Here is a 13,338-nt window from a genome sequence, read left to right on the forward strand (position 1 = left end):
TAATATATCTCAGCTCATGTGTAGTTATGTTCTCTTCAGCATAGAAATGATCTGTTATACTGCCATCCACGTATTATGTGTAAGTTCAATATATTCTTGAATATTATTGATATTATTAGACCTTACTCAGACCTTGTGGATGAGGTTTTATGTTTTTTAACTTAAAATCTGAAAAATATGAACTATTTTTTATGCAACTAAATGTACACATTGTAATTAAAATATATGGAATAGATATTTTAAAAGGTTACTGATGGCAGAAACTTTGATTTATTGTCTTAAAATTATATATTAAATAAATAAATAAATAAATAAATAATAGTTGTGCATATTTCTATGTATATATTTACAATAACTACAGTTATTTTGGGTTTGAAGTAACATTATTATTATTTGAGGCAATTTTGAACTTTTTTTAACTGTATTTCTGGTGGATCATTTTTTTAGCTTGCTAGTCAGTCACACACACAGCCAGTAATTTCTCTCAGTATTCTTTTCAAATGACACAGCTAAACAGCTCGATGATTTAATGTGATACAAGCTCTAATGGCTTGTCCCCCACGTAGACATAACACGAACATTCAAAGTCATTGGTTTCTCGTGCTCGGCGCTGGTGAACGGGCCTGTCTGACTCCCGTTTGAAGCTAATATTTCTCTGTCACATAACACACATCTGAGTGGCCATGTTGTGACACACAAGAGAAACGAGGAGGAGAAGGAATCTCAACCTTCTCTAAATTATGCCCGAGCTTAGATTGGGGGAGGAACAGAGGAACAAGGAGGACGCTGAGCCTGTAAAAGGCATTGCAGGTCGTCACCAGCGTCATGTGGAACCCACAAATCACTCCATAATACCTTCTAGACAGGGGGTGGGAATTAATAACAAAAAGTAATTGTACACAGGAAGTCAGTGCTTAATTATTTAGAGGCATTTACCATTGCAGCAAGGGAAGCTTTCCAGATCTTTCTTCTTCATTCCGGTACCTTTAGGGAGAAGGGACATGCGGCCATCATCTTTTCATATTCTCTAATGCAAACAGTAAATGGCAGCTTGTCAATAAACGACCATTTTATGTCATTTATTACCTCGCACTTTCTCATTGCACTGTACAGAACAATTTGGATGACAGTTATGGCATTGTTTCACTTTGCGTTAGTCTCGCACTACAAATGGGATGCTTGAAGGGGTGAGCACTAAAATGATTGTACCGTCTCTCTTCTGTTTTTTTATTTATTTATTTATTTTGAAGTTTTTTTGACGTTGCATACATCTTAATCAGACTTAGAGTGCCCCCTTGAGTTCACACCAGAACTGTAAAAGTAAAAATTAATAATCCTTCTCCAAGTGGCTTAAATGTTTTTAACATTTTGATGGCGTGATGCACACTGGTCTAATAAAAGAAATAGTTCTAGGAAAAGAGTTCACTGCTAACTGTTGGGTTGTGATATTTCTGTGTGTGTGTGTGTGTGTGTGTGTGTGTATGTGTGTGTGTGTGTATATATATAGGTCATACTGCAGTAATGAAGTTCCACTGTAGCTGAACTGTTCATGTCTAATCAGTAAAAAACAAAATAAATGTATCCTTCCAGCAGGATCCAATATGTGTCCTGATAAAGATTCAGTATCACTGCAAATAATGTTGTGATGAGGTTATTTGTCATGCCAAAGTACACACATGCAGACATGGCATGATGGCAGTGGTGAAGCCAAGCTTTAAAGGCAGTATTCCACGGCTGTCCCTTTGTATTTAGTATGCTTGACAGAATTCTTTACTTAACCCAAACACGATTCAGCGTTCTGAAAACATTGATCTGTATTCGGGTTAAATGAAGCAAGGTGGATGGCATACTAACCAGCAGCTCACAAGTGTGCACTTCTGCAGCTGAGAGCAGCAACCGTAACAGTGTAATATAGATCATTTGTCTAAGCAAGAATTTTATTTGGGAAATCAAAACAAATATTTTGCTCCAAATTATTTCGCACAAGTGTAAAAAAAGTGTTAAATTGTCTAGATCCTGACAGTTGAAAATTAGTCTTGTCTGTTACTCTATCGGTTGTAGTTACATGTTCAGTAATAACAATATAATGACTATGTAATGACAATGTTGTTGTGTATGTGCGTGTTTAAGACTTTTACGCTCATTAGTAGCAGTCATTTAATAACACATAAGAGTAATCTGTCATTATTAGTTCATAGAATGTAATGCCACAGTGGGGACAGGGAAGTCCTCTCAGTCAGAGTTTGGTAGGGGGGGTGTGTGTGTTTGTGTGTAGTGGTAACACTTAGCTGAGTGTATCTACACTGTGTTTGCAGGACTACAGCCTTACACAAACTACAGCTTTGTGCTGACGGCCTGCACTGTCGCTGGCTGCGGAGCAAGTAAGCCATCTATGGGCCGAACGCTGCAAGCTGCGCCGGAAGGTTGGTGCACTCACACACACTCTCTCACACTCACACACACTCGCACACACACTCGCGCACACACTCACACACACACACACACACACACACACAAACACGTTTATTATCTGCCACTGCATTTCATTTGTGATTTTACTTTTTTTTATTTGATTTCTAAGCAGGTGATTTCATATCCTTTCTCCCTTTCAGCTGAAAGAGCTAAACAATTAACGGTACAGCTTTTGTTTTAACACACAGGCATCTGGACCATCCCGAGGCACGTTGTGGTAAACAGCACGGCCGTAGATCTCTATTGGTGTCAGCCGTCCCGTCCCAACGGCCTTCTCAAACGCTACCACCTTCTGCGTGATGGAGTGAGCGTGTACGACAGCAGCCCAAATGAGACCAAGCACACAGACACCAACCTGCAGCCTAACACCAGGTCCTGTCACCACTCACACTTGTCTTTAACACACTATTAGCAGCTGATTATCAGGGACTCCTAATCCTCCGTTTTCAATCCCTATTAAAAATCTCCTCCTCACAAACGAGCCACTCTAATTTAAAAAGTTTTCAGAAAGCAATCAGGAAATTTGTGCTAATAAATACAGCTGTTGGCTTTGAAGGTGTTCATCAGTCCAGTACTGTATTATTGTGTACAGTTACACAACGGAAATAAGATCAATAATAATGGGACTTTTTGTTACTTTAATTAATATTACATCATTTCATTTATTATTTTTTATTTAATTTTAAGAAATTGAAGTCTATTTTATTTATAACAATGAACATTGTCACAAAGCAGCTTTAGAGAAGTCATGGTTAAATGAAATTAAAATGTATACAAAGTTGGAACTTGTATAATTTTTGTATAAATAAATTTCTTGTTAGTTCTTTACTTTTATGTTAGTCTAATAATTATTTTCTTTTATTATTTTTTCCGTTAAATTTGTCCAATTAGTGTCACAGCTATAGATACTTTACTGCATAGGCATTTTTGTTTGTTTGTTTGTTTTTGTTTGTTTGTTTGTTAATTGTTAGGGACAGAAATACAATTGTATGAGACTTCTTTTTTTTTTTTTTAATTGTTTATAGCTTAATAAAATACACAAATAAATAAAAAATAAAAATCCACATTGAAAATCCACAGGTACCAAATTTTATCTGTTTTTTTGTGTTTCATTTATAATTAATATGAATAATTCACATTTAAATTTTTTCATCTGTGTGTAAAGATAATATGAGCGTTCAAAGGTCCAAAAATGTAGTCAGTTTAGAATGTCTTGATTTTTCATCTATGTAAAACACACACACTCTCTCTCTCTCTCTCTCTCTCTCTCTCTCTCTCTCTCTCGCTCACACACACACACACACACACACACACACACACACACACACACACACACACACACACACACACTGTCTGTATTCATTTGGATTGTATTGTTTATGCAATATAGTGAGTAAATATTTGAAAAGACAAACTGTGTCCAATAAGCAGCTTAAGATACAATATAAATCTGTTTGTTTTCATTATGTTATCTATAGAGAGAGATGAGCTAATGCCTAGGTTGTCATTCAGACCTTTACTAGTCAGGTTCTTTTTTTTTTTAATCCTGTCATTCCACGTTGCCGGCACATAACTGACATGTCAAAACCCTCAGTGAGCTCTGATTGGATGGTTTGTATAGGTCACTGTGTCAAACCCCACCCCAATCCTCTCCAACCTTTTCCGTTTTTGTTTAGATGGTCGCTTCAAAGAGGGTCGCATCGACGCATGACATTTAATTTGCCGTAATTCCAGATGACCTGCCAAAAGGCATTCCCCTCTCCGTTCCTCGACCCTTTTCTTTTTTCTTTGTCCAATTTAGTTCAATGAGCAACGGCACAATGGTAAGCACTGGCTTCATTATCCGGCAGGGCTACAGTGAGACACAGGAAGCAGCTAACTGGTGGGCCGTGCTCATCGATTATTTATGACCGTGTTGATTAGCTGTCACATACCTCACCATAGTAGAAATTCTGTCTGATGAGTGAAATATTAACCCCCCCTTCCCCCTCCTCCTCCTCCTCAAAAGATCTGAGCAAACCTGATAGGAACACACTGCTTCCTTTGATGCAGCTCGGTGCATTTGCCAATTATATCATACTGTACATCCATGCAAAGACCTGCACACATACACTAGTGTCATTTTATTCATATATAATCCCGGTTATAAAACACCATGCGTCTGTGCCACTTACATTTAATATGCAGACTTCCCGTCGACATATTTCACGTATTATTTCAAGACTTCTCCTGCTTCCTGAGTGTGTACATCACAACATGTTTGTACCACTTACGTCTTATTGCACGTCTCTAACAAGACGTCTCGTGCTTGCTCAGCGTGAATGCGTGTAAAACGTGTCTGCTGGTAAATCTGCAGTGCTAATGCACTTTACTGGCAATGATGAGAGCAGTATATGATTTCTGATGGGCTTCTTTTAAAAGGGATAGTGCTGGAACAATAGTTAATGTGGAGGTATTAATGGCTGTGTGCGGAGTTTATGGCAAATTAAAAGCCTCGAATGTTCACCACGACCCCATGTCTGTTGCAGATGTAGACCTCTGCACTGACACTTCTCACCGTAAAAAAGCTAAATCTCATGCACGTGTTGAAAGAGCTTGCCTCTTAGTGTTTTATAACCAAGCGGGGAGCATTAACGCAATTTCATATGCACATGTGTGGAATTGTCTATCAGGCCTGTGAAAGATCACTGTGGAGGCCCTGATCAGCATTGCATTAACACTGTCATCTGTTTAATGGCATCACCCTTTATCGATCTGCTTGGGAGCTTTAAGCTCTGCTGGAAAAGGAAAATTAACAGCAAGCTTTCCATTTAAGTATTTGAAGTAGGGGGGCATTGGGGCAGAAAAACATTATTATATTACAATATATTATATATTGTATAATACAATATCATATTATATTGTAAATATTTTTACATTTTATTTTAGAAATTATTTCACAGAGGATGAGCAATGTTACTTATACAGCCATGGATAGGGTTACAATACGAGCATTCACAGCATGCACAGGTTTTGATATCTTTGTATCTTTTGACTTACGATAGATGGATGAAAGGATAGATGGATAGATGAATGGATAGATGGATAGATGGATAGATGGATGGTTGGGTGGACTTTTGTACTTTGATGTGTTTTGCACTTTTGTTGACATGTATGTTTCTTTCACAATTCTGCTTCTACAGATACGTTTATGAGTTGCAGGCCAGCACTGATGCTGGTAGCAGTGTGAGCAGCCAGTACATCATCCAAACCCCAGTGTCCACCCCAGAGAAAATCCCCACTCCGTATAACGTTAGCGTCTTGGGTCCGCGCTCTGTCTTTGTCTCGTGGTCACTCCCAGGTAATGTTTTTTCACCCTAATGTGCAATGCACATTCTCTATTTAGCAATCATTCAGCCATGATTTATCCACGCTTTGGCCAAAGAGAGTGTCTGTGCAAGGAGAAGAAAATTTACGACGAGCGTGTTGAGGATTCTTATGCGAGCCAGTCTTCTGCTGGACGTAGCAGAGAATCAATTAGCTCGACATTCAAACTCAAGTGGCGGATTTCCTAACATTAGCATGATTTACTGAGAGGCTGTTTAAAGATCCTGCTGCAGTTTATGCCTAAAGTCTTTTGCTTTACTTGGCTGATTTGTAGTTCTTTAGTCACTCCACTGTTTTTTTTTAGTCTACAGAGGGTCTTTCAAGAGTTCTGTGAATGGCCTTGTATTGATCTGAATGCCTAGGTTTAAAATTGCATAGAAAAAAATGTAAAACATTTCTGGTCTCTCAAAATAGTTTTGACTTGAAAAGGAAATCCTTTATTGTAGAAACATGGTGTTTTTATGGTATTTCAACACAAAGAATCTTTCAGGGTGATGCATGTTTTTTTTTTTTTTTTTTAAGAAAGTACATTTAAGGTTGTTTGTTTTCCTCCATGGATTATAGCCCATTTTACAGCTAATCTTAATTCATCCAAAGATGTTAACAGTTTATAAGATTAAGCATTACAAGTAGGATTGTGGCCCTGTCGAGCAGAGCAACATGAGCATCTTGAGGCAGACGGTGTGGAATCTTGCAGACAGCACAATCCAAAACGTAATCTGAAAATAACATTAGAACAGGCACAAATATCAAGCAGACAGTCAGAACATTACATGTACAGCATTTAGTAGATAACCTCATCCAGAGCAACTTACATTTTATGTCATTTTATACAACTAAGCAATTAAGGGTTAAGGTCCTTTCCCATGGACCCAGCAGTGGCAGTTTGATGTTAGGCCAACATCTTAACCATTAAGCTACCACATCCCCAAACGGTAGAGAACAGCAAGAAAACATAAATATGAACGGAAACACGGCTTGGTGCGTAGCTTAAACAAACAACACATCACACTGTAGTTGGTAGCCATGTGACCAAATGGGTGATGTAGTTTTTGTAGTGTTAGAATTTGATAAGGTCTGGTTGTTTTTGTGTGCAGTTACTTATGATGTAGAAACATGTTAGTGTGTGATAGTGAGCTGAGGTTCAGCACCAGCCAGGTCAGGAGACTTCTCTCTGCTCAGCTCTTGGCAATGCAGGTCTCTCTCTCTCTCACACACACACAAACAATCTCTCGCTTACTCTCTAATGTGAATTTTCTGCCCTTGTGACGGCCCTCAGTGATTCCTCTAATCTTTGTAGTGGCAGCCTGCAACCAACTGGCCTTCGCTGATCAATCAGTGTGTGTTTGCCTTTGCAGGCAACAGTGGGCCCATCTGCAGGGTCCCGCTGAGCATTGTGGGGCTGCCAAGACTGAGCTTTCTCCCACCCAGAGAGCATGAACACAAACAAACAAGCGTGCGAACAAACAAACAACTACCCCCCTTCTTCCTGAGTTCTCTCTCGCTTCACCCTCACTTCAGCAGGGCCCAACACAATCTCATTCCCATTCAAACCCTGCATGCTCACACTATTACACTGTCCACCTGCTGAGCGCGTGTGTATGTCAGGAAGAGAAATCGAGCAGGTAGGCTTTTGGGAAGCTGTTCATGCATGCGACGGTGTGTATGTGTGTGTGTGTGTGTGTGTGTGTGTGTGTGTGTGTGTGTGTGTGTGTAGATATATATTCATGCATGCTACCTTCAAGCATTTTCTGCCACAGATGGTCTATCTTTTGTTATTATTGTCTCATTAGGCCTCTTTTGTAAGAGAGGAACCTGTTCAGAAGCCTCAATTACATCTTAAAAGCCCTTAACTAGCCCCAGTGGCCACTGAAAACATTTACATACCCTAGATCATTTATTGACTTTACGTTCCGAGAGGCAAAAGAAAAAAAAATCTATGGATTTAAACTACAATCTCTCACGGTTGGTTAAGTCCAAATACCAAATCAGCCATGGATTTGCAAGGCACACCTGCATTTGACGGATCGGATCTGATGGCACATTCCTTTTCCTTCCCTTTGTGCCATTATTTTTTATTAGATTCTCATTCGTTGTGAAAGTGGGGGAAAACTCCAAAGACTGTGATTAGTTGTAAATAATAGAACTTAAGGACCTATGCGATTGAACTTCCCTGGCAGGGGAGCGCTGATCAAAGCACTGTCTAATTTGAGCAGGGTTTGTGTCTAGGGTAAAAGACTACATCTGCTAAGGGAGGTGGCAATGAAGGAAGTTGAATAATTTAACTTTTTCATTTGTAAAGATAATCAGGCCGCTCGGAATACATTGCAGGCTTCATAAATGTTGAATAACCTATCAGCCTCTAGTTGCTGTAAATTATGAAAGGCACCAGTGATGGGAATATTAACAAAGCTCCAACACCAGGACCCTGGATCTCTGGCTTCAAATGTGTCATGGCAGATGTTCAGAAGGGGTGTGTGTGTGTCTGTGTGTCTATGTGAAAAGAGAAAAGGAAATCATTGAGAGGAAACATGAACTTTGCACACAAAGACTTATTAGTTTACAAGCAATACTGTCAGTTTGCGAAAATCTCTGTACTTGCTAGCCTCATTTTTTTTCCATTCAATATCGTCGCTGTCAGGCGGAATCCTCATATCTCCAAAACCGTTATTTTTCAGGAAATTAAAAAAACGCCGTACCTTATCTGCAGTGCACAGGGTTTAGTCCGCGTTGCAGTGGATTGTCTTGCGCTAAATTCCTGTCCTCAGACGAGCACCAGAACTAGCGGGGGTCAAGATTTGTTTTTTCTTTGAGCCCAGTGTTTTGAAGACATTTACCTCAGAAGACGTGTTGATTCGTTGCGACTCTTCTTGAGGAGAAATATGCCGCGAAGCTCTCCCGCGGAGTGAGGAAGAGGTGGACAGTTGAAGTGTCCAATGGAGTTATGAGATTTGCGCTCAAGCTATTTTCAAGACTTTAGATTGGTTAATAACTTGTAAAAATAACAGACCCACGTGGGGACTGACCAATAGCATCGATATGTGAAAAATATGAAATTGACCAAATTTGGACATACGAGGTTTCCGCCCGACAGCGACGATATACAGAGTAGTCCCTTAAAAACAGGCAGGCATTACCTAGGAAACAGCAATTTAGCTTACTATATATTTTTTCTATTCCATTAAAAACTAGGAATGCACTGAAATGACAAATTTTGTTTTAAAATCATTAAAAATAAATCCTTAATAAATAAAGTAAACAGTTTTTTGAATTAGGTTTAGACACAGCCTTTTAATTAAGATAAACCATTGCTTAAAGGCTTGGTTGGACTATACTTGAATCAGACTCATGAGTGAGCAGTTTAGGAACGATTTAGTTCTTGCAGAACAGGAAAGTGGCTCGCTCTGTCTTCTGGTTTACGAGTTCAAATCTGGATTTCCACTGCTGTTCCTGACCCATGGCTGGGAGCCAAAGAAAACAAAATTGGGTGCTTACTTTAAGGGAGTCAGTTAGACATGTGAATCAAATAATGTTAATCAGATTGAGAGAAAATATGTTTTTTAAAAAAATCCAAAATCAAACCATTAGGTAAACGACACCAAATAAATAAAACAACTTCCAAAGTTTTGACTGTTTTATGGGTACAAATAAGAAACTGATGAACTTTAATATTATGTACAATAGATTAATGGAGATAAAAGTGGAGGTAAAAAATATGACTTCTAAAAAGTTTAATCTTGCTTGACAATCCTTTGTCTTGTCTCCTTAGGTGTGTATAACTCTAATCTCCCCCTGGACTACAGTGTCCTGCTGAATGCTGGTACAGAGCGACCCCTGTCTCGGTCAGCTGGTCCTCACCAGTCCCTGCTGCTTGATGGACTTGACCCATACACCACCTATGAAATAAGAGTTCAAGCCTGCCAAGCAGGTACTGTTGACTTATTTATTCTGTGTACTTAACTTGCTGTAGAGTTTAGGCTTCAGATTAGACTTCATAATCACTGTGTTTAAACATGTACACACTTGAGAATCTCTTTAATCTCATGTGTTTGCATTTTTATTTTATTTTTATTGCAGAATATTTTGTGTCCAATTGTGATACAAAAAATGTTTGTGAACTCTGTAGATGGTTGTGGTGTAGGAGAAGGCATCTCTGTTCAAACATCTGAAGCTCTACCTAAAGCTCTGGATCCCCCTGAGCTCAGAGCAACAGGAGCAGCAGTTATTGAAGTGCACTGGAGTCCTCCACGCAAGCCCAATGGTTTGATCAAGGCATACTTCCTATACAGGTACCAACACACACACTCATGCATGTCTTGACAGCCATTACTCTCTAAGATGTCATTTCGGTGCTGACTCCTTTGCATGAGTGTAAAATGTTGATAACATATAGTGATGCATTAGTCCATTCTTACAGCAAAAATGTAATCTTAGATCTATTTATATTCATAATTATTTTAAAGAATTGTTTAATTAAAAGCACTCATTTAGAAGAATTAAACATATACATTCTGGTCTTGGCTGACAACTCAGTAGTAGTAATCTGCCTCATGGTTCGATGTGTTTTGTATTCTGAGATGCTTTTCTGCTCACCACAACAGAACTGTCACTATTTTAAGGCTTGCCATAACTTGTGCCTTTACATTTCCTTTCTACCTTAATTTCGGTAATTTAGAAAAATCCTTTCAGAAGTAATAATCACCTCCCACATTAGAGACGTAATTTTGCTTTATGTTTTGAACTGAGGAAACATTCACATTTTATTTTTAAATTGACCAAATTCTTCTTTTTTTCCATGAATGAACCTTTGCACTTTACTGTACAGTATGTAGTTGTGTGTATGAAGATGTACATAGGGATTGTATTCAAAGTCTGATTCACTTAGTTCAGCTGCATTCTGATAGATTTTTTTGATTGACGGGAAAAAAAATTGACCATGAATACTTAAAAATAAGAAGTGTGCTCCAAAGGCTTAGGGCTGGGTTGAAGGCACAACCGTGTAGTGATGGAACATGATAAACAGTAATTATGTCATGACCTTGAGGTGAACAGGGCAAATCCACTTGGTCACACTTGTCAACATCTACTCCAGCTGAGAGCGAAAGAGAAAACCACTATATGCAGAGCGCTTATATACGGATATCAAAGCTCCATCAGTGAGGCGCAGTCAGAGAGAGCACGATTGCTGCTGCATTTATGATGCGCGGTAAATGGAAGCTGACACAGCCTCTGATTATTCCAGTGGTGCTAGAAAGAGTGATATGAAACAGGATGCCGCAATGCTGCGTGAGGAAGGAAGCTTACGTTGGCAAGGCACAATCACATCAAGCCTCAGAGGCTACTTCTGACTCTTCTCTGTTCAGTGAGAAAGAGACATGAGAGACTAACTCTGTATATTTGTATAGTGCTTTTAACAATGGACCTTGTCTCAAAGCAGCTTTGCAGAAGTTAAAAATTACATTAATTATTTCTAAAATCTATCCCTAATGAGCAAGCCTGAGGCAATGGTGGCAAGGAAAAACTCCCTGAGATGATATCAGGAAGAAACCTTAAGAGAAACCTCATCCTCATTTGGGTGACACTGGTCAGTTTTTTTTTTATTCAGCTGCTCCCTGTTTGGGGTCACTACAGCAGACCATGTGGTCCACATGTTAGATTTGGCACAGGTTATACACCGGATGTCCTTCCTGATGCAGCCCTCCCATTTTATCAGGACTTGGGACCAGCACTGAGAGTTAACTGTTCAGTGGCTGGGTCAGCTCCCTGCCCGGGAATCGAACCCGGGCCAGGGCAATGAGAGCACATGATCCTGCCGCTGGACCACCAGGGGGCCTATTGGGTGACACTGGACAATAAATAATGCAAATGTAAATAATGTCATTTCTACAACATTTTGTAGAACGCTCCTGAGGAACTAACCGGTCAGCGTAATTTCTGAGTTTATTACAGACTCAACAGTAATTCTTTCCTGCCAAAGTCTTCAAATGTTCATTGATGAAGACCAGAGCAAAAAGCTGACTAACACAATGGCAACTTTTCTCTCAGATCATACCCATACTATAAAGGCAAAACCAAGCACACATTAAGTTCTTTAAGTGACACACTGTTATTACTGATTTTGTTTACCAGTGTAAGATATAATAAGAAAATGTGCATAAGCAAATGTGGTGCTTAAAACTGTGAAAGTATATTGAAAAATTCACATTTGTTCATATGGATTTATATAACATATTTATATCCATGGTTTTTACACATGCATGATAAACACCTAATACTCATAATATCCATCATAATATCCTCATAATATCCATCATAAAGGTTTGCAAAGCAGCGCCATCAAATGAATTCAGACTTTCCCTTCTCATAGTTTGCAGGTCACTCTGAAACCAATTTTTTGTCCTCCTCTCCTTTCCTCTTGTCTTGTCTTGTCCCCTCTCCTCTCATGTCCCCATGGGTTTATGCTATTGCAAGAGCTTTCATCAAGGGCATCATGGCATGTTGACCAATGTCATCCATACGCGAGGTCACACCAGCCTAAGCCAGCATAAGTCCTGAGGAAATATCATTAGCATACCCGCAGAGATGCAAGCTCTTAGAACACACGAGGCCAGATTTGATTCGAGCTGTGATTTGGGCTCAGATAAACGTGGGAGAATGCAATACACCCGCTGACAGAGGAGCCGGAGAATCCACTGTTGGCTTAAAAAAGACTTGCCGTGTTGTGGTCCCCATTTAACGTAATACCAGAGATCAACATTACAGCAAATACGAATCCATTCATTTTATACAGTGTTGAATTTGTCCTGTCTCCTTATTGATCTGATGTTTGTCCTTCACACACACACACACACACACACACACACACACACACACACACACACACACACACACACACACACGCACGCACGCACACACACGTGAGTTACAAATCAGGTGAAATTGGAGAGTTTTACCAGGATATTTATTATCTTTGAGGATGTGCATGTGTATGTGCCAAGCCTCTGTTCCTAGCAGCATGCTGCTGTTTAGAGGCACGGCACGGGCTTTTCTTCCCCTGCTCATCATTGTTTGTCTTTATTTGAATGTGGTGGTCAGATTAGGGAGTGTCAGGTCGAGTGGGGCCAGCAGGGGCCACATTAAAGAAGCCTGTATGTCATTTTCTGCAGCAGCATGGAGGCATTGGCTTTAATGTAGCTGAATTAACGAGGTTTGCCCTGTGTGGAACACAGCACCCTGTTTTTCTCCTGCTTTATCTGCCTTTCCGCCTACTGTATCCTCTTTGTGCCCTCTTCTCATTTCCTCTGATTCTCTCTGAGAAGTGCCAGCTTCCTGAATTGCATTTAAGTTGGTCTATAATTTTCTGATAGTAGTATTTAGCAGTGTTCCAATGGGGGTTATTAAGAGATTATTTTAGAGCTTGTTTCAGAATCTTTAAAAGATAACTGTTTGTCTTATTCAGATAAAGCAACAGTACATATAATAACCTGTTTTAGACTAAAG

The 13,338-nt window shown here is 39.4% G+C and overlaps 1 protein-coding gene across 1 annotated transcript in view; it reads left to right on the top strand.

Moving 5' to 3' along the window:
* The window catches only part of ush2a (Usher syndrome 2A (autosomal recessive, mild)), a 213,705-nt gene that overhangs the window by 176,368 nt on the left and 23,999 nt on the right, over positions 1 to 13,338 (top strand). The window contains exons 56-60 of the mRNA XM_060880326.1: positions 2,316 to 2,423; positions 2,661 to 2,844; positions 5,655 to 5,812; positions 9,608 to 9,766; positions 9,965 to 10,127. Of these exons, the coding sequence (XP_060736309.1) occupies positions 2,316 to 2,423; positions 2,661 to 2,844; positions 5,655 to 5,812; positions 9,608 to 9,766; positions 9,965 to 10,127 (772 nt within the window). The remainder of the gene's footprint in view (positions 1 to 2,315; positions 2,424 to 2,660; positions 2,845 to 5,654; positions 5,813 to 9,607; positions 9,767 to 9,964; positions 10,128 to 13,338) is intronic.

The sequence above is a fragment of the Tachysurus vachellii genome, chromosome 10 (genome assembly GCF_030014155.1).
Source record: "Tachysurus vachellii isolate PV-2020 chromosome 10, HZAU_Pvac_v1, whole genome shotgun sequence".
Lineage (NCBI taxonomy): Eukaryota > Metazoa > Chordata > Actinopteri > Siluriformes > Bagridae > Tachysurus > Tachysurus vachellii.